This window comes from Armigeres subalbatus, chromosome 3 (assembly GCF_024139115.2).
Source record: "Armigeres subalbatus isolate Guangzhou_Male chromosome 3, GZ_Asu_2, whole genome shotgun sequence".
In the NCBI taxonomy this organism is placed as follows: domain Eukaryota; kingdom Metazoa; phylum Arthropoda; class Insecta; order Diptera; family Culicidae; genus Armigeres; species Armigeres subalbatus.
Window position 1 is genome coordinate 317,432,455 of NC_085141.1, and position 22,788 is coordinate 317,455,242.

The 22,788-nt window shown below is 40.8% G+C and overlaps 1 protein-coding gene across 1 annotated transcript in view; it reads right to left on the reverse strand.

Moving 5' to 3' along the window:
• Nucleotides 1-629: 629 nt before the first annotated feature.
• The window catches only part of LOC134225414 (frizzled-like), a 134,941-nt gene continuing 112,782 nt past the window's right edge, over nucleotides 630-22,788 (reverse strand). The window contains exons 4-5 of the mRNA XM_062705474.1: nucleotides 16,102-16,327; nucleotides 630-1,499 (exon numbers count right to left, since the gene is read on the reverse strand). Of these exons, the coding sequence (XP_062561458.1) occupies nucleotides 961-1,499; nucleotides 16,102-16,327 (765 nt within the window). The 3' untranslated portion in view covers nucleotides 630-960. The remainder of the gene's footprint in view (nucleotides 1,500-16,101; nucleotides 16,328-22,788) is intronic.

Here is a 22,788-nt window from a genome sequence, read left to right on the forward strand (position 1 = left end):
AGACATTTCAGACATATCCAATTAAATACCAAATAATGGAATTAAATTGAACTATAGGAACGCAATTTTCAAACTTTGAATAAAAAAATCCGTTAAACAAGATTCAAATAATTAATTGAAGTTAAGAATATTGAGAAATTTGAGCAACATCCAAATGTAAACAGTGGCTAGTTATTTTACAGAACCATTTTTAAACCCACTGTCTACAGTCGACCATGACGAATACTACAACTTAATTTTTGTAGTAATAAATATTTACTCTGATTTGATTTGTGTACATGCTTGTGGACGAATAGAAACTCTCACCACCGTCAAACGATTCTAACCCAATTGACCTTTCCCGTCAAACATTTTAGTATTTTCAAGATTAAAAACAAAAAATCGAAAAAGTGCTGTTTTCCAAGATTGGCCTAATATTCTCCCGAATGTGAACGAAAATCGGGTGAATTCTTCAGACCGGTTTTTCGGATTTTGTTAAAGGCTTCAAAATATGAGTTCTTCAGGAAAGTTGACCTTAAATAAGCCAAAGATTCGCCTGAGACAATTAAAAGAGATACAATTTTTGACGGGAAAGATCCATTGCAATCAATATCTATCATTAGGTATTACAAAAAAAAAATCAACTTCAATTTATCATCAAAGATAGATTTTTTGATACTTTTTGATAACTACATTCATAAGCATGCTCTAGTCGTAACTCTTCTCGAATTTCCGTCTACTTGTTCTCATGAAGCCTTACTTGTCGTTCGAAAGCTCAAGCTTACAACTGTTTCTCTATTTGGTTTGGGCAGCCATCCTTGAACTCTGTACTAATAAACTCTCAAACAGTTCGCGGAAAACTAGTGTGACGGTATACTATGTGGATAGAAATCTTGTTACGGTTCACGCTGGAGGCATTTCGAAAGCAGTTCTTCCTCCCGGACGACCGTCTTCAGCTTCAAAAACTCCCCTCCCCCGCTACTAAACATAGGCTCCCCGACTCCGAGCGTCCTTACCTTGCAGCCGTTCGGCAAACTGCCGCCAGCTGACCACCGTCTTACCGGACCACAGCCAAACGCTCGAAGTCACCCCCACCAGCATCGAGCACACGTACTTCGCCATGTAGATGTGGAAAATCGGTTTCTCCTCCTCCGGTACCATGTTGCTGTTGTACTTCGTAGCCGGACATGGGATCGAAAAAATCTTACACATCGCCCGGTTCCACTGGATCATCCAATCGTCGAAGTTGTAGTACTCGTAGAACAAACAGCCCAAGTACCCAAGCGCGGGCAGGATAAACAGTCCGCTGAAAAATCCAATCCTCAGCATCAACCGTTCCAGCTTGTCCGTCCGGGTCCCGTCGTGCTTCATCACCGTCCGAATCCGGAACAGGGACACGAACCCGGCCAGCAGGAATATCGCTCCCAGTGAAAGGTAGATGCACAGCGGAATCAGCAGGAACATGGCCAACGAGTGAGTGTCGAGCTGACCGACGAAGCACACCCCAGATAGGACGTCACCTGGGCGGAGGAAAAGAAAGAGACGAATGTTAATTTCAGTATAATTATGGGATGCGAATCGGGAAAGTCAATGAGGGGGACAAAGCTCTGTCATCAAAGCTCTAGCAATGACATGTTTGCGGCACACTGTTGACATGTTGGACGCGGTTAGCAGCGGATGGACCGCGTTACATTCGTACATGCTAATTAGTGACCATTATGCGACCTTCGTTCAGGGTTGTTCAAACCGATGATGCGGGGCTCAATTACAAACGGATATGTTGAATGCTTTGTCATTCTATGGATGTGGACAGCTTTGTTTCAAATGTGAATTCGATTCGATATAAATATAGCAAAGATATAATGATAAAAATACATAATCTCATTTTGAAAATATAATCTAGGGCAACTATTAGAAATAAAGCAGCACATCGGTCTTGAAATAGAACTGGTTATAGTAGTCACCACACTCCTGAACTTTGTCAACGTTCCATGCAGTCTGGTAATAACGTTGACTCATTCGATTTAAGGATGTATAACGAATCAATTCTTCAAATCTGCCAACCAGTTCTATTTTATGTCTGAAACCAATTTTATAGCCCTCTCTATGACACATTAATGTATATCTTCATCATAGAGAACGATAACCAAGAAAGCCGAACCATTAATACCTACGACGCTCATAAAATGTGTGAAAAGACAGAAAGATAAAAACAAGAATAACACATTTTCATTGTTCGTTTCCTTTGAATATTTTTTAACGCAAAACAAAAAACTGAAACTGTCTTACTGATAAGTCAGTGCAGTAAAAAGCAAACTTACCCAAAAATGGTCGGGGACCCACCATTGATTTGAGATTTGACTTTAAAATTTCTAGAACAAAGCCTAGGGTAACAGTTACGATAGTCGTGGGTGTTCCTATAATTGCGGTAATGCGATTTACAGAAATTCTACTGATTAAACGCAGCAACACACCTTACCGGTTAATTAGTTGTCATAACACGATAGAGAGAAACAAGTTTTGGAATTACTTTTAAATTGGTAAATTAGTTTGAAAACACCTAATTTTTTCGCCTGTGCACCAATAGTTGCAGGCGGATAAGGATATAGCCAGTACTGTTAAATTGAGCCACTCGTGTTAATCCCTGTTCTTCGCATTACCCCTTCCAAAGCGATGTTGAATAGCAGACAAGAAAGACCATCACCTTGCCGTAACCCTCTGCGCGTTTCGAAACTCGAACTACGCACATCACCCGATCCATCGTCGCCTTGATCAATCGTATCAGGTTATCTGGAAATCCGTTTTCGTGCATTAGCTGCCATAGCTGGTCCCGGTTGTATCATATGCGGCTCTGAAGTCGATGAATAGATGATGTGTGGGCTGGGCACGTTGTATTCGCGGCATTTCTGCAATACCTGACGTACGGCGAACACCTGGTCTGTGGTAGAACGTTCACCCATAAATCCCGCCTGGTACTGCTCCACGAACTCTTTTGCAATTGGTATTAGTCGACGGCCTAAAATTTGTGAGAGTACCTTGTAGGCGGCGTTCAGTAATGTGATTGCGCGGTAGTTGCTGCAATCCAGCTTCTTGCCCTTTTTGTAGATGGGACACAAGACACCTTCCATCCACTCTTGTGGCAAAACTTCCTTCCTGGTAATGACCCAGTGCAGCGCTCCAGCCAGTGCCTCACCACCGTGTTTAAATAGCTCTCCTAGTAGTTAGTCAACCCCAGGGGCTTTGTTGTTCTTCAGCTTGCTCATCATTCGTTTGCCACATCGCCATTCAGGTGTTCTTCGTAGTGCTGCCGCCACCTTTGGGTTACTTCACGCTCGTTCGTAAGAAGGTTCCCGTTTATGTCCTTACACATATCAGGCTTTGGCACGTGACCCTTACGTGAACGGTTCAACTTATCATAGAACTTTGGTGTGTTGTTAGCGCGGTACAGTTGCTCCGTTTCTTCACGGTCTCAATCTTCCTGCTGGCGCTTTTTGCTCAAAAAAATCGAGTTTTGTCTGTTCCGCGCCCGTTTATATCGTGCCTTGTTCGCCCTCGTGCGGTGTTGCAGCAATCTCGCCCATGCTGCATTCTTCGCTTCCACTAGCTGCTCACATCCACCGTCATACCAGTGCAACTATTTCGGTGCTACCAATGACGGCCGAATATCTCTCCAGCCATCTTCAAGAGACGCTGCGCCTAGCTGCTTTTCCATTGGGAGTGCCACTTCCAGCTGCTGCGCCTAGTCTTGGGCTAGTCTACCGTCTTGTAGCTGCCCAATGTTTAGCCACGGCGGACGACTCCGATGCGTGTTCAACACCGTCGAGAGTTTTCAGCGCAGGCATACTGCGACGAGGTAGTGATCGGATTCAATATTCGCACTGCGGTAAACGCGTACGTTCGTGATGTCGGAGAAGAATTTACCGTCAATTAGAACGTGGTCGATTTGGTTTTCCGTTTCTTGGTTAGGTGATCTCCATGTGGCCATGTGGATATTTTTGCGGGGAAAGAAAGTGCTTCAGGCTACCATTCCGCGGTAGGCTGCGAAGTTTATGCATCGTTGGCCGTAAATACGGTGTGCAGACTATCCGGTCCGATGACCGGTCTATACATTTCCTCCGTTCCTACCTGAGCGTTTATGTAGCCGATGACGATTTTGACGTCCCGTAGTGGGCATCCATCGTATGTCTGCCCCAGCTGTGCGTAAAACGCTTCTTCTCGTCGTCGGGTCTCCCTTCGTGTGGGCAATGTACGTTGATGATGCTATAGTTGAAGACACGGCCGTTTATCCTCAGCTTGCACATCCTTGCGTTGGTTGGCTGCCACCCAATCACACGTTGGCGCATCTCAACCAGAACAATGAAGCCTGTTCCCAGCTCGTTGGTGGTGCCACAGCTTTGGTTAAAGGTAACCGCTCGATGGCCGCTTTTCCACACTTTCTGTCCTGTCTAGCAAATCTCCTGCAGCAAGTTGCGGGGATGTAATTCATCGTAGATCATCCTGTCACAACCTGAGAAACCTAGCGACTTGCAGTTCCATGTTCCAAGCTTCCAATCGTGATCCATTATTCGTCGCCTAGGTCTTTGCGATTATTTCGAATCTCTTATATTGTTCCTAATTATTGGTTTTCCAGGCGGCTTATTGGGCCTGCGCAAACCTCCAGTCTCGTCGGAGGGCCGTCGTGTCAGATCTGTTTTGTGTCCCACCTGACACCAGGACTTGGGCTTGTGCGCTTTGAGCGGCACACGGTCGCTTTGGTGGAGCTCACTTGCGGATACTTGCAGCTTTTTATAGAGGTTTAACAGGGCCCACTGTCAAACCCCACCACATCCTAGGCAAGCCCCACAACTCGCAGATGGCATGGGGAGGGATCGTCAAGCTCTTGGACATAGCCCCTGCTGCCATGACATCTCTGTTATTCAACTGAGATCTACGTAGGATAAGTTCACATTCGGTTCAAAAAATTCAATCGACATTGAGATTTCACGGCACTGTATGTGAAATTAACTCTTAATTTATCTCGGTATGTGTTTCGGAAAATTGACGCCAAACATGTAAATGGAAGCAAGAGTTGTGGATCTTGTGAGGATTATAAAAAATATTTCTGTAATGCAATTTCCGTTTTAACCTTCCTAATGCATTAGAAAAAAGTTATACATTGTTTATTGGGGTCCATTTGGACCAAAAATTTCTACAGATTTTCGATCTTTAGGCTCCAAACGAAAACTGTAGGTGCGTAGAATAAGCCCATCGGGTGATTCATCCAAATTGACCTGTTTGAGCTTCTCAATCTGGCACCTAATTTTATAGTTTCGTTCTATTAAAAATAAAATTAATTTCAAATATGTACTCTGATGATTCCAACTGTATTTGCTATCTTGTATGCGCCATTTCTTGGCAATTTTAGTCCTTAAGTGGCCATCGGAAAGCCCTCTGGAAGATCCGGAACATCCTTAAAAGTGGCCAATTCTAAAAGTTCATCCCAGAGCTTCGCGATTTTTTCGTTACCATCCATTCTGGAAAATTGTGGATTCAATCAAAAGTGGAGGTCTTCTGTGTGTATGTTTCCAATCTATCCCCCACTGTCCGCAGTGCTTTTATGGAAGAAACATGTCTACATCTATTTATTGGTTTTTTTATACCCATAGATGGGAACATTTTTAGACCTGGAGTTAGAAGGTGATAGCTCTAATGTGCATCCGAAGACCCTATAACAAGAAGCTACAGACCACATCTTGTGGTAATTTTCTACACAGCAAGCCCCGCATAGATACACCCAGAATTAAATGTATTAAATAAAGATACGCAATGTATTTATGCTTCCGGTATCAACAATTTATATCAATGATATTTATCACAAATATATATATTTATGATCCCAGCTCGTATTTAATGGAATCATTGCGTGACATCAATTTTGTGTAAAACAAGCATGAAACGGACTGACCAAATTTTTGCTCGAAAGTTATTTTCTCACATTACTTACTGTTGGCGATTTTTTCAGGACTGGATCCTAATACCACTCATGGTGGGTAATCCGGGTTAGAATCTTTTTCTTGAAAATACCTGAATTCCAACATAGTGTATGTCCTCCAAAATCCAGTGTACGTCTTAATCTTGTGACACATCCAACTGCAATTTTCAGGAATCCAGTGAACAATATCCTCTAACCAATGATTCAAAATGGCAAAATGGTAAATGCATCATGAAAGATTCATGATTACCCTTGAAAAATTGAAAAATGCTCCTTAAAATAGTGATAATTTTTCCTTAATTATCTAACAAATTACCTTGAAATATATAAAATGCTCCGTAAACATTCGAAAAGCGTACCGTAAAAACGAAAAAAATGTACCGTTAACAATTAAAAATGCTCCTTAAAAAAGCAAAGATTTGCTACGTAATTAATGATAATTGCGCAGTATATTGACAAAAGAATTATTATAAAATAGTTCAAAAGGTACCTTGAAATTGGCTATCATAAATTAGAATCTTATGCACAATTGTATAGCCCCAAGTAGCACACGCAACATCTTCCTAAAAGCTCCTTGTTCTTATTCAGTTTCATTAAAGGCATTAGAAAACCTTCAAAGCACGAAAAAGTTGCATCAAGATGACAAAAACGTTCGAATTGTGATAAATGTTCATTAAAATTGCAATGCAGTACGTGTTTGACATTTGGAAACAAACAAACGAAGAATACTGCACTTCATGTTGCAAACACGAAACAAAATCATTAAGTTGCATATTTTTCACCATGTAACTTCAATGCGTCTTTCAAAATTCAATTGTTTGTTTAAATTAAGTTGCAGATAAGTTGAATGTGTCTTCATGTTTAATTTAGCATCTTTCAGCGTTTTGACACATTTCTTCCTGTGATGGTGCAATCAAGTAACAGGAAACCCGAGTACAAAACTTCATAATCGCATGGTTTTTATTGTGAGTCAACATGCAGTCCCTTTGAAGTGTTGAATGGTGCTGTGGTAGAGTGAAGGACTATCAATCACAAGATCCATAAATCGAATCCAGTTTTATATTTTTATGTATTTTTTTCCGCTGTGGTATTTTGCAACATAATTGCAGTTTTACTGCAATCGAAGGATGTTTCCGAAGGCTCCACCTCTTGCGCTTTTTAGATTGCTTTTTAGATATTTGATGACACTTACGCAAAGATTGTTTCTTTTCGAATAGTTGCAACACAGTGAAATGTTCAGTAGTGAAACAATTTGTGCTGCTTGGGGCCCCTAGAGTTTATTGCTGATTGTTATAAATCAAAAGTGGAGTCTTCTGTGACTCCCAAATGTTTCCGAAATGGCTCTCCGGAAGATCTGGAATATTCGTAAAAATGGCCAATTCCAAAACTTCATCTCAGAGCTTCGCGATTTTTACGTAGCAATGCATCCTGGCAAATTGTGAATGCAATAAATAGTGACCCCCAAATGCTCCCGAAATGGTCCTCCAGAAGATCCGGAACATTAGTAAAAGTGGTTAATTCCAAAAGTTTATCCCAGAGTTAGGTTTTTTCGGCTTTCAGTTACATGAGAATGTTGATAATTTTGAATCATTTCCAAAGTTTCAAGCCCAGATGAAGATCCAAACTTCCGGATCGAAACGTGGGCAACTGTAAGTGACTGTAAGCCGAAAAACCCTAACTCTGGGATAAACTTTTGGAATTTGCCACTTTTAAGGATGTTCCGGATCTTCCAGAGACCCATATCGGAAGCATTTGGGAGTTACAGAAGACCTTCACTATTGATTGCATCCACAAATTTCTAGAAAACCTGTTATAAGCAACAGATCCAGTCGAAATCCCTGAAAATTTATCCCAGAGCTTCGCGATTTTTTCGTCATAATCAGGGATCGTAGCTCTCACTCATTCTCACGAGCAGAGAATGCTCCCTCACGCTGATTTTCGCCGAGAAATCGGTTTGCGGGAAAAGAAAAAAGGTGCGATGAGAGATAAACATTTCTCCCTCACTGCCAGTGCCGCGAAAAGTTGATTTGCTCGTTTTCTCACTCCTTTCTTTCTTTTCGTGTCATCATCAATTGCAAAAAGAGTAGCTTTTATGGAACAAACAACCTTATCCCTACATGCAGTCGATGTGGTGTAATGACTATGGTGACTGAATCCCATCGCCATTTTTGTTGATGTTCTAGGTTCGAATCCCGTTGCGGTTATAAAATTTTTGTAATTGCTCAGCGAAAATTTTCGCGAAAAGTGAGGGAGGCGTAAAAGTGATGAAACGAAAAAAGAAATTCATCAAGTAGGCACGATTTTCGGTCATCTTCTAGGTTCGTTCTAGAGAAAAGAGAGGTGGATGAAAGATGTTTTTCACTACAAACTCCGAAAAAAGATTCTCTTTCGACCTGAAAATCGCTCATTTCGTCTCATCGAAACGAAAAATACGAACCCTGGTCATAATCCATTCTGGAGAATTGTTGGTGTATTCAATACTGAACCCTGGCAGCACAATTCAGACCGATTTCGTTGCAGCAACTCATATATGATTGGATTTGTTGGTATATGGTATTCCGGAAAACACCCTAACCCTAGAGCTGCGCATTTTTGTTAGAATTCATAACGGTGAATTATAGTGGAGTCAATAGTGAAAATCCTCTATGTCCTTCCAAAAGTTCATCACAATCGATGTTTTAAAAAAATGATAACGGCATGTTACGTCTGCAATTGGCAGTAAAGTCCTCTCTCATCGCCAATGATTCCAAAAAAGTTCTCCGTGAATTTTGGGACATCCGTTAAAATGATTATTTTCAGACCTCTACATTCTATTTCTAAACCGTCCATAGCGGGGAAATAATTGTGCAATCAATAGTGGGATTTTCCTCCTGGAGATCAGGAATATCAGTGAAAATGGCCAATTCCAAAAGTTTATCCCACACTGCTTTGATAATTTTCTCTTTCTTACATATGGGTGAATTATACAGTGTCGACCCTATTTTGTCACGCTCCGATTTTGTCTACCCCCGATTTTATCACGTTTTCGACCCGATTCGTTCAGTCGTTCTTTTTATTTTTGTAAATAATACCGCAAACAATAAAGATTTTCATGAAATAACTTTCACCGCCTGTGGTTTATTAAATCACTAGCTTTATGTACCCGGCCTTGCTCGGAATTGCCAGTTTGGTTTGCAGTTTTCTTTTACAATCGGAAAATGATAAAACCAATTGATCAACAGGGTAATTGTGTTTACTTATTCAAACTTTATCATTTGATTAAAAGAAGGCTTTTGGAAACATTGACTGATTTTGAAGAAGAGATCTTGGGTTTGAAAGGTCTTATTCCGGGAAAACGTCTATTTCTAAAGAAGGAAAAACATTCATCGATGCCATATTCGGGCAACGCATATTTTTAAAGAAGGGATCACACCCACCATTGCCTTATTCCGGGCAAATGCCTACTTTTGAAGAAGCAATCACATCCACCATTCAGAAGGAAACACATTGATCATTGCTTTTCACTGGGCATACAATTATTCCGATGAACAACAATACCCAATCCCAATACCCCCCCACATCTCATTCCAAAAGTCCCTTCCAGCCTCTCTATAATAGTTTCCTTTGGGTAGGGATTACATGCTTACGTGTTTGGTTTGAATTGACCTATGCGATAAAAAGGTATACTAAACTGTTCGTTTAATGAATATACCCTCTCTCTCATTTAGCTATGGCACTTATACCCAGTCTGATATAGTCTTCCTTAGACAGATAATATGGGTTCCAAATTTGGTGGACATCGATAAATGGGTTCAGAAGTCATGCTGAATTGATCGATAACTAAACAATACCCCTTGTCCCACACCCTCCCCTTTTTTTTAAATTACTTAACCACATCCACTAAAATCGCTTCCTTAAGACAGACAATATTTGATACAAATTTGGTTCAAATCGGTCATGAGGCTCAGGATTTACATTGAGTTGATCGATTGCTAAACAATACCCCTCCCCCCATACCCTCCCTCTTTGTAAAGAACACCCTCCTCCCACACCCTCCCTCTTTTCCAAAGAGCATGCCTAACCCCTATCGTCCCCTTCTTAAGATAAAGAATTTGTGTTCCAAATTTGGTCGAAATCGGCCAAGGGTTCAGAGTTTACACTGCGTTGATCGATAATTAAGAAATACCCCTCCCCATACTCTCCTTTTTCAAAGAGCATACTTAACCTCCCTATCGTTCCCTCTGTAAGATAAAGGATTTGTGTTTCAAATTCGGTTGAAATCGGCCAAGGGGTTCAGAATTTAAACTGAGCTGACCGATAACTAAGAAATACCCCTCCCCCCCCCCCCTTCCCTTTTCCAAAGAGCATGCTTAACCCCCGATCGTCCCCTTCTTAAGAGAAGGAAATTGTGTTCCAAATTTGGTCGAAATCGGCCAAGGGGTTCAGAATTTAAACTGCGTTGATCAATAGTTAAGCAATACCCCTCCCCCCATACCCTCCTTCTTTTACAAAGAGCACGCTTAACCCCCCTATCGTTCCCTCTGTAAGATAAAGAATTTGTGTTTGAAATTCGGTTGAAATCGGCCAAGGGGTTCAGAATTTACACTGAGTTGATCGATAACTAAGCAATACCCCTCCCCCCACACCCCCTTCCCCTTTTCCAAAGAGCATGCTTAGTCCCCTATCGTCTCCTTCTTAAGATAAGGTAATTGTGTTCCGAATTTGGTCGAAATCGGCCAAGGGGTTCAGAATTTAAACTGCGTTGATCGATAACTTAGCAATACCCCTCCCCCCATACCCTCCCCCTTTTCCAAAGAGCATGCTCAACCCCCCTATCGTCCCATCCTTAAGATAAAGAATTTGTGTTGTGGTTGAAATCGGCCAAGGGGTTCAGAATTTAAACTGAGTTGATCGATAACTAAGCAATACCCTTCCCCCCACACCCTCCCCCTTTTCCAAAGAGCATGCCTAACCCCCTATCGACCCCTTTTTAAGAAAAGGAATTTTGTTCCAAATTTGGTCGAATTCGGCCAAGGGGTTCAGAATTTAAACTGCGTAGATCGATAATTAAGCAATACCCCTCCCCCATACCCTCCCCCTTTTCCAAAATGCATGCTCGACCCGTCCCCTCCTTAAGATAAAGAATTTGTGTTCTAAATTTGGTTGAAATCGGCCAAGGGGTTCAGAATTTACACTGAGTTGATCGATAACTAAGCAATACCCCTCCCCCCACACCCTCCCCCTTTTCCAAAGAGCATGCCTAACCCCCCTATCGTCGTTTCCTCAAGATAAAGAATGTGTGTTCCAAATTTGGTTAAAATCGGTAAATGAGTTCAGAAGTTAAGCTGGAACATACATACAAACATACATACAAACATACAAACATTGAGTTTTATATATATATATAGAAGAAGAAGATAGATTTCTTAGTACCTGTCAAGGATTTTAAAGCCTTTTCGACAAGAAATAACGGGTGTCAATCACGCATTTTACCTTTCCAAAGCATAAACTGATTCATATTTGTGAAATGAATTTAAAAATTGAAAATAGTTCCGATATTGTCACATTTCCTATTTTATCACCACAAAATTCACGAGGTGGGTGATAAAATCAGAATATTACTGTATATGTAATCAATAGTGAAAAACCTTCGTGATATGGAATGACAATAATAGAAAACAAGAGTACAAAAGTCAAGTACGAGACACTGAAGACGGCCTTACTGTTGAGGTCGTAATACGTATCTGTCAAAGGTATTGGTGGAATTAAATGGAATTGTATACACTCGTCTTATGACATCTAAGACAATCTAATCTAAAGACATTTCTAGCTGAACTTTTCAAAAGGATCTAAGTAACATTTTTTCATGAATGTATTTGAATATCGCAATCAACAGCCCATCAGCTTTTGATTGCAATACTCAATTTAATTCATGAAAAAAGTGTTACTTAGGTCCTTTTGAAAAGTTAAGCGAGATTTCACTGAAAGCTCAACATATTTTTATCAATAACAAAAAGTTTTTTGTAAAAGTGGCCAATTCCAAAAGTTATCGTAATAGAACATTATCAGCCAGTGACGGCGGCGTTGCGGCGTTCCTCCTTGAATTCCTCAGAAGCTGCTCTGGGAATTCTGGAGTTCTTCCAAAACTTTCTCCGGGAGTTCGCTCAGGAGCTCCTCCGGTAATCCCTTCGGAAGTCCTTCGAGTAATTCCTTGGAAAGCTCCTAAGAGCATTGCTCTAGAAGTTCTTCCGCGTATTCATCCGGAAATTCCTTTGGATGCTGCTTCGTGAATTCCTCCGGAAGTTCCTCCTCAAATTCCTCCTGAAGTTCATCAAGTAATTCCTCGGGAAGTTCCTGAAACCATTTCTCCAAGTATTTTACCGGAAGTTGTTCCGGGAGCTCATCCAAAAATATTTCCGTTTCCCCGAGAATTCTTCCAAAATATGTAAAGGAAGTTCCTTCGGGAGTTCCTTCAAAAGTTCCTTCGAGAATTTCTCCAGAAGTTCTTCCGGGTGTTCATGCGGAAGTACCTCCAAGAATTCCTTCAAAAGTTCCTACTTGAATTACTTTTGAAATTGGACACTTTTACGTACAGTAAAGATCTGGTCCGTTGACGAGCGGCTGTCAACGAAGCTGGCTTGATAAGTTCCCACGAACTCATTCACTATTGGTGACAGGCTACGAAAGATGATCTCGACGGATAGTGATTTATAGGCGGCATTAAGGATGGTGATCGCTTAAAAGTTCTCACACTCCAGCTAGTCCCTTTCTTGTAGAAGGGGCATTTGACCCCTTTCTTCCACTGCTTCTTCGGTAGCTGTTCAGTCTCCCAGATTCTGACAATCAGTTTGTGGAGGCAAGTGGCCAGCTTTTCCGGGCCCATCTTAATGAGCTCAGCTCCGATACCATCCTTACCAGCTGCTTTATCGCCTATGGCATCCTTAACTTCCCTCAATGTGGGGGCTGGTTGGCTTCCATCGTCCGCTTAGCTGACGTAGTTATCTCCTCCGCTGATTTGACTTCCACTACCTGTACACTCAGCGCCATTTAAATGTTCCTCGTAGTGCTGCTACCACTTTTCGATCACCACACGTTCGTCAGTCAAGATGCTCCCATCCTTATCCCTGCACATCTCGGCACCAAGCCTTTGCAGGATGCGTTGAGTTTCTGATAGAACTTACGTGTTTCTTGAGAGCGGCACAGCTGTTCCATCTCTTCGCACTCCGCTTCTTCCAGGCGGCGCATATTCTCCTGAAGAAGGCGGATCTGCTGTCTCTGCTTCCGTCTATAACGATCTCCCGGGTACATTGCTGCAGCGCGACCGCGCTGCGTCCTTCTCCTCCAGAATCTGTCTGCGCTCTTCTCCATTTTCAATATGGCCATCATAAATTTCGATTAGAAAAATGTTGCTCTAATTGAACACCTTTATAAACTCTGCCCTCTTTAGCCGTGCGGTAAGACGCGCGGCTACAAGGCAAGACCATGATGAGGGTGGCAGGTTTCGATTCCCGGTGCCGGTCTAGGCAGTTTTCGGATTGGAAATTGCTTCGACTTCCCTGGGCATAAAAGTATCATCGTGTTAGCCTCATGATATACCAATGCAAAAATGGTAACTTGGCTTAGAAACCTCGCAGTTAATAACTGTGGAAGTGCTTGAAGAATACTAAGCTGCGATGCGACTCTGTCCCAGTGTGGAGATGTAATGCCAATAAGAAGAAGAAGATGATAAACTCTGCAATGCAAATATTCTTATTGGGGTTACTCATTTGACCACACAAAAGTTGTAGCATTGATCGAGCTATGGAAATAGAATTTATCACACTCTTCATCACAACTGTAGAGCCGCTCATAAGGTCTATAGGCGTTTGACATTTGAAGCTTTTTCAGCATATTTATGAGTGGTTTATTGATAGCAATAAGATCGACAATAAAACTGAGCAAATAGCTATGATGATTGCTACTATAAATCCGCTTTAAGAATTAAATAAATCTAAGAAGCATGGAAATTGTTACTTGGGCAGGTTGCTTCAGGGGCCTCCTTCAGGGGGGCCTCCTTAGCCGTGTGGTAAGACGCACGGCTACAAAGCAAGACCATGCTGAGGGTGGCTGGGTTCGATTCCCGGTGCCGGTCTAGGCAATTTTCGGATTGGAAATTGTCTCGACTTCCCTGGGCATAAAAGTATCATCGTGCTAGCCTCATGATTTACGAATGCAAAAATGGTAACTTGGCTTAGAAACCTCGCTGTTAATAACTGTGGAAGTGCTTAATGAACACTAAGCTGCGGGACGGCTCTGTCCCAGTGTGGGGATGTAATGCCAATAAGAAGAAGAAGAAGCAGGTTGCTTCAGTCGCTCTAGGTCGTAATGCGGCGGCCGTCGATACCGAAAATTGTTGATGTCGGATATTTTTGGGCGCAGTTTAACCATCACCAGAAAGTGGTCAGAGTATGTCGAGAAGTGCCGTCCATCAATCAGAATAATAATACTTCTACTTCATCTATTATTATTAGAGTTCAATAATCTTTTACAAATCTAAGTGTAAACGATCCAAGAATTCATAAGCTTTACCAGACCCATTAAAAACCCATTCACTTTTTTCATCTTAGGACTCTTCCGCCCTTTCATAGCCATCTATTTATATTTGATAATAAAGGTTGCAAATCCGGTTGAACGTTGTCGAGATAAAAATGCTATTTTAACTCCGGATTAATTATTTTCTTCAAATAATCCATCACATCTTCAATTTATCTTATATTAATACGCTTCCACCCACTCTTTAAATGTCTTCTTTATGTGGTTGATACCTACGTGTTCAAAATTTGCTGGAATTTAGCCCGTGCGATGGGAAATGTTCCATTACCTACTCTTTTACATTCTTCAAACAAATGGGAATAATGTGTACTGTACAATTAAACGAGGTGAGCAAATGTGTATTGTTGTCGTCATTATAATATGCCTCCCAGCTCTACCACAGTTCACACCCATGAACTTATCCATTTTACACTTATGCAAGTACATCATTACATCATTATGACAATAACTATTTTACATGTTATTGTGTCATAATTTCCTTACCAACTGGAACGTTGACGTATTCTAACTCTATTTAGCTCTAGTGCGGTCCCACCATTAACGCTCTATTGTGTCGCCCATCAAGGGAGTAATCAACTTTTGTGACACAACGCATCAAATCCAAAACAAAACACCTTCATCAACGCAAAGCTGCCATGAAATCCAGCCTGAACGGGGCTGACTATTCCGACGAGGCTGACGATGGCAGATTTCACGCCACATTGCGGTCATTTGCAAGTTGAGCCGTACAGAAAGTTTCTCATTTCTTTCTCCATTCGCTACAGTCCAGGCCGGTGGGGAAGTCTATTTAGGAGATTGCTGTTGGTGAACAGTAGTTTGCTCGCAGAAGGGCATGATTGGTATGCGGTGCGGATGTTAATGGTCTGACTTTCAGTCGTGATGCGCTACGAACAATGAACAACCCAAGACGGACGACCTTGAATAGATGGAAGATGGCCTTCCTCATTCTATGCCTACGGTTTTTGCTGCCAACCAAGTATTTACATTACAATTTACTTTTAATGTAGCCGATTCGCAACGATGGATTGTGTCACGAATCTACAAGATTTTAGAATAATACGGGTGACTGAAGCACGAATTTGATACCAGGTACAAACTAGGATTCGAATTTGATACCAGGTACAAACAGGATTCGCTTACAGTTTTTTTCATGTTTGATTACCGGTTCCTGCGAGATGTCGTGACAAACATTCATCAAGCGTTATTCATGTGAGGGCTGCCTTACAGGTGCCTTACATAGAACTTTTAATTCATCACCGTAGAATACATCGCTGTATTCATAATTCAACACCGCACCGCTATAACCGTCGTAACATGCATCACACATAGCTCGTAAATTGCTGCCCTTCCGACCCCATTTCCCCAAGGATATCCAATCATCAATCGTCCACAAACTTAACCTTGATGTATGTACAGTCATGAATGCCCAGAACAGAAGACGTACACCGACAGGAAAATTGACGCACGTCCGGACAAAAGTAGCAACCATCAAATAAACGGAGGGGAAAAGTTGGTACACACGATCCGGGAAAAAAAAAGATATAGGTATATGAAAAAGCAGCAAACCAACGAGAACTTACCTTCCACCTTGCCGAGTGCGAGCACGAAAATGGTCTGCACGGCCGGGATGGCCCACGCCACCAAATGGAACAGATGGGACCGGTTCTCGATTGCTTCGTGGCCCCACTTGAGGCCGGCGGCGAGGAACCAGGCCAGTGCCAGACAGGCCCACCAGGCGAACGCGGCCATACAGCAGAAGTACAGGGCCATGAAGAGCACCGTGCAGGACGTCGATTGGCGGTGACCCTGCGAAGAGGTGGAAAGAAAAAAGAAAGAATTGCTAAATATTTGTTGCCAAAGGGCAAGGTGATGGGGAAATTAAAATGCGCGAATTAAGTGTAGGTTATGGGGTTTTATAAATAGTTGTTGGAAATTGCAGTTTTTGGTGAGCTGAGTTTTATGCATTTTAACCGATGCATGCAAAAACAAGGGGTTTAATCATACTGAAACGGAGTTTTCTCGGATAATTCAGTAATATGACTTAAATATTTGAGCCACGCACAATTTCGGCTTTAAATTGTGATATAGATATTTTTATCAGTATAGATTATTAAGAGCTTTGTTTATGAAAAAATGACAACATTTGTTCATTGTTAGGAGAAATTGTTCAAATGTTGTATGGCCACTAAAAAATCCCTGAGAGGGTCAAAACACAGAAACCGTTCTGCCAAACTGCCTGCAGAGACCGTTCTGCACGGTTGTCAATCCAAAAAATAACTCATCGCGTATTTGTAAAATAGACAAAAGTAAGTATGGGAGAAATTGACCGTTTAGATTTGTGATATGCATCAGTATGTAAATTATTTTCTTAATTATTTTCTAAAAATCGCCAGAAATTATAGAAAAACTTTTCCAGTGTTGTGCTAAATCATTATCAGACGATTTTGGGTGCAATTGTGCAATTTTCATGTGAAAACTTTTCACGTGAAAACAGTAGGCGTGTTGTCGCCGGCGACAGCTTCTCAAATTTTGCACTCAAACGATAATAAGCTCATAATTTTCATTCAAACATTAATCTTTACTAATATCAGCTAATTGTCAACAGTCCCGATATCTTCTATTTGGCGTTATAGTTTCATGGTAGTAAGGAAAAAGAGTTCAAAATGTAACGGTAACTGCTTCAAATCAGGATTTTCAAACGATTCTTAACTGCCCATGATCGCATATTTGTAACAATTGCATTTTGGTTGATTTTGTAAATCGTTTGTCAATCCGTCCCACACACTCAATTATTTCCAGCTTACCACAGATAAGCAAGATGGTGAAGCCTATTTTACTGTTGTGAGATAAGATGCAGTAAATTGAGCTTTCTGAACGATTCACAGGCTTTTTACAAAATTAACAAAAATGCGAATGTTACAAATATGCGATCATGGGCAGTTAATCGCTGGCGAGTTTTTATCACTTGATAATTTGAAAGTAAAATCGCGGGGAGTTTTGATCACCTTTGATTTTTAACAAAAATGATTTTTCCCATCCCTGAAATTTTCTAGTTGAAATCTTGCATAGCGCCGTTTACATTACACCCAGGTTTTTTTACAGGGTTTGGTTTTGGTCGTTTAAGACCTTCAGCGTTAATGATGCAATGAGGTAACCCCACGAAAAAAAATCACAAAAAATCAAAGAGAATTCAGGGGGTATTTAAAAAGCTATAAAAGTTCAGGTTAACCAAGAAATTAATAAAATCCAACCGCGTAAAAATGTTCGTTGGAGGAACACGATACAATTTTCTAGTGTTACTACAGTGATGTTCCGATTTTGTCTAGCTACGATTTTATCACGTTTTCGACCCGATTTTATCACTTTTTCAACTCGATTTTGTCACTCTAACAGTTGAAAATTTTAGCCGTTCTTTTATTTTTTTGTGAATAATACCGCAAACAACAATGATTTTCATGAAATAACTTTCACCGCCTATGGTTCATTATGAATGACTTTACCTGTGAAGGATACTGTAAGCATGTTTAACAATTAATAGCGGTAACACGCGTAACACGTGAACGGTAACACGCATTTTGCCTTTTCAAGGCATACACTGATTCATATTTGTGAAATGAATTAAAAAGTTGAAAGTAGAACAATTTCCGATTCTGTCACATGCCCTATTTTATCACCCCAAAATTCACCAGGTGAAAAATGAGAGTTCTTAGTGTGCCATGAGTAACAGATGGACGTATTTTTTTGTCACGTCAGTTTTGGTCTTTGGAACAAAAACTGAATAAAAACCGGGATTCTATGTAATTTTAAAATGTAGTCACTGACAAATATCGCCAAACGCTGGATATGAATATCATCAAGCCAAAGTCCGACTAAAGTCAACAGACATATGCCGCAATATCTGTGTTACGACCTGAACAGCTTGCCGTCGAAGTTTGGAAGATTTTCGTGAAGATTTGCTTCCGTGGATGTTTGCGATTAAAGAGGAAATCGTAGTCAAATCTGCAAGCTTTGGAGTGCTGCCCACCGCATATTTTTAGATTTCCAAAAAGTTGCTGTTCAAGACCTCAGAATTTGCTTGGTTTCCGGTTTAAAATTCATTCATTTGGATCAAAAATCCTTAAGTATAATTTTTCCACATTTTTCTGTTTCCTCTTTCTATTTCTGTTTTTCTGTAACGAAACTCCTTTTGGCTTATTTTATATAAGCTAACGGATTAACATGTCCTTATGATCTTCAAATGGTCCAACGCTGGGTGCTGCGGATAGAGCCGCTTTTCTGCGCTCAAGCGAGCTGAGGGATATTTTGAAATCACTCCCATAAACAAAATTATTTTGCAGTTACTTGGCTGTCAAACATTTCCCGCTCTTCAAATTTCTCTTTCCACGCTGCATGAGGGCGCAAAAATGCGCTAGACTCTACATGACTTTACGATTGTTTACATTCATTCATGCTCCAATCAGCTGCTGAATCTCGTGAAATTTCGTAACGAGTGCTTTTTAGTTGCATTCCCAGTAATTTTCCACTCGAAATATAATGTGAGAATATTTGCTACAAACAGTACAAAACTCAAACAAAGTTTATTTTTATTTTTTCCCAAAATAATAACAATACTTCTCAATATATCGACAACGATCCGACGGGCACAAGAAGGCGAGGTGCGCAGCGGGCAAGGTGGATCGATCAGGTGGAAGATGACTTGCGGACCCTCCGTAGACTGCGTGGCTGGCGACGTGTTGCCATGGACCGAGCCGAATGGAGAAGACTCTTACATACCGCACAGGCCACTTCGGCCTTAGTCTGAATAAATAATAATAACTTCTCAATATTAGATTAGAAACGAACATAACCACAATCTTCAATGTTTGGCTCCGGCACAATAGAAAATTTTGGCTTCAGTTTGACAACCAAATCGATTCTATCCGCACCACCCAGGTCCAACGGGGCGAAAATGCACAAAAAATCCGTCTGTTGCAATATGCAAGCTATTGTTGAGTGATTTTCAACAATAGTCTATGGGCCGTTGAGAGCCGTTGAGGCCGACGCGTCGCCGCCAGCTGTTTTTTCTTTTTCAATTAGAACCAAACAGATTCATAAATAATTTTCATTCTAATTTTCATCTACTCAGTGTTGACTTAAAGCTTTACTTCAAACTGCTGGAAACTTAACAAATATAATTGGAAATAGCAGAACATTTCTATCGCGGATTTAAAAACGTGCATGTCTTACAAAGGTATGCGGAGCCTACTTTGCATTATCGACATTGCAGCATTCGAAAACTGGGGAATGCGGACAAGGTTCGATATCGTTACTTTAGACAATTTTAAACACAAATGACAAATTTTGTAGATATTTGGATTTGGGTTCACTTCTTCTTCTTATTGTCATTACATCCCCACACTGGGACAGAGCCGCCTCGCAGCTTAGTGTTCATTAAGCACTTCCACAGCTATTAACTGCGAGGTTTCTAAGCCAGGTTACCATTTTTGCATTTGTATTATCATGAGGCTAGCACGATGATACTTTTATGCCCAGCCACCCTCAGCATGGTCTTGCTTTGTAGCCGCGCGTCTTACCGCACGGCTAAGGAGGATTTGGGTTCACATTGAGTGTAATACACAGTCGTATAGCTTACAAACAGCCGTGCGTTTTGCATCACAACGCTTTTACCATAATATGGAAATATATTATGATTTATTCAGTTTAGTGAACGTTTATAGACATCACAGCCAAGCCAACTAAACTTTAAGTTAATAATATGTTTCCCATCCATAGATAATCATTTCGCCCCAATGCTCGGTTCAAATATTTGTAGATAAGAGGATGTTAACTTGAATATTTTAGATTTTTATCTCGTGTTGTTAAGCCTAACTCTATAAGAAATACAAAATAACGCTATTCAAATATGACCAGAATAGTCAAATGATACACCAAATGATTCGGGTGACAATGTTTAAAGTTTAGTTTATCAAATTCTATCGAGTTTTTCTAGAAAAAGCTCTTAAGTAAAGGTTAAGAGTGGTAATAATCAGTGTTGGTTAAGTCGACGCTACTTTTCGATATGAAAAATTAATTATTTAGGATAAATTGGGGTAAAATGCACCCCCGGGGCAAAACGACCTTTTGCATTTTTGGCGATGTTTCAGACATATTTTCAAAAATTTTAACTGCTGGACTGGTAGTTCGAGATCCGAACTACATGAGCTGTAGCAAATATTATCGAAAAATTGTCGAAAAGGTCCTCAAAAACGTCAAAGGGTTTTGCCCCGGGGGTGCATATTACCCCAGTTTCCCCTATATTTGTATCTGGAAGTCAATCAAAGTGGATTGTCTCAGAAAAAAAACTTCCCTAGCGGATCGAATGTGAAATCAATAATGGTCAAAAGATATGGGTATACATTTCATGTTGAATTCTGAAAGGATTTTGCCGGCAAAAGATGTGCAGAGAAAACAGGATGATTCAAAGTTTCGAAAAAGTGTTTAGGAAAATCCAAATTAAGGAGCACTTCAGGTGGTTATTCAGGTTCCGAATCGTGTTATTACATGAGTAAGGATTTCCTAAAGGAACGAGGAAGCTTCCATACACACATGTCTGTCTTTACACGGACTTTTTAACTGGATCCTTCTTGCACCAAAGGTCTACTCAAGTTCGGAATATCCGGATCCAACAATTCGTAGAAAAATGCATGCGAAAATATCCATCTAAAAAAACAAACATAATAACGTCCATATGTCTAAATGTTAATAAATATGCATCAGCACGATGAGAGTTGGATTCGAAATCGAAAATTTTTGACGTGTCATATATACATCTAGCATATATTCAACATCCCAGTGATTTCTCGTGGAAGTGCAGATAATTCGCCGGCTTCCATCAAAGCGAGTATCACGTCAACATTTTCCTACCTATTCCCTAATTGATTTGTACAATCACATATGCTACGCTACCCTATGCTCTATAACCATTGTATGTAGATGATGCTGTACCTTATTTCCTTGAAAACAGCGATAAAATGTTTTTCTTCTCGTTCTTCATATAAAAGTTTTGTAAGGTCTGCCTTCAAAGGAGAATTATAATACAGATGACCGTAAGGTGTTACTAATGTTTCAAAAGCTTTGTTAGTGGATTTCTTGAAATTGAGTGAGCTTTTTTTCTGAAATTATTCCAAATTTGGTATTAATATGCATTGAAAATCAGCATATTACAAAAAATTCGGATGGGTCCGTTACTGACCGAGGAGAAGGGTCACTGCCTATATATGTGAAACACCATCTGCCATCAAGTTCCTCAACCCAAACTTAGGTCCCATACTTATAGACGGTCGGGCTTTCCCGTTTCTCGGCCGTACGAAAACCATTTTTTTGTTAAATATCTTGGCTGTGCATATGCACAGCATATGTTTCGAAATGGACAAATTGATATGAAATTTGCGAAAAAGAATCCACGTGTCTTGGAGGGACTCGAACCCTCAACCTCCTACTCTCTAGACACAACAAGACCACTTAAAGGTCACGTTTGCGGAAAAGCCATCAGAATCCGAGTACCAACCTCCACCGCGGTTAGCTCTCTTTTTTGCAAATTGAATATCTTTCGGATGCTTGATTTGTCCAATCTCCACATATGCTTTAGTATTGTATATCCACAGTCAAGCGAGTGCACATTGTTTATTAAACGAGAGGATCGCACTCCATGCCCCCCAGTAACGGGCTGGGCGGGACGGTATAGAATGCGAATTCAATCGCACTCTGCTGTGCCGCGACCGCTTACGTAAAAGGCAATCAAACTCATCAAATTCTTTAGCCAAGCAAGCCTTTGGCACAGCAGAGTGCGATTGAATTCGTATTCTATACCGTCCCGCCCAGCCCGTTACTGGGGGGCATGGAGTGCGATCCTCTCGTTTAATAAACAATGTGCACTCGCTTGACTGTGGATATACAATACTAAAGCACATGTGGAGATTGGACAAATCAAGCATCCGAAAGATATTCAATTTGCAAAAAAGAGAGCTAACCGCGGTGGAGGTTGGTACTCGGATTCTGATGGCTTTTCCGCAAACGTGACCTTTAAGTGGTCTTGTTGTGTAGGGGTTATCACGCCTATATAGAGAGTAGGAGGTTGAGGGTTCGAGTCCCTCCAAGACACGTGGATTCTTTTTCGCAAATTTCATATCAATTTGTCCATTTCGAAACATATGCTGTGCATATGCACAGCCAAGATATTTAACAAAAAAAAACATTTTATTTGATTAACCCCTTACAGCCCACTCAAT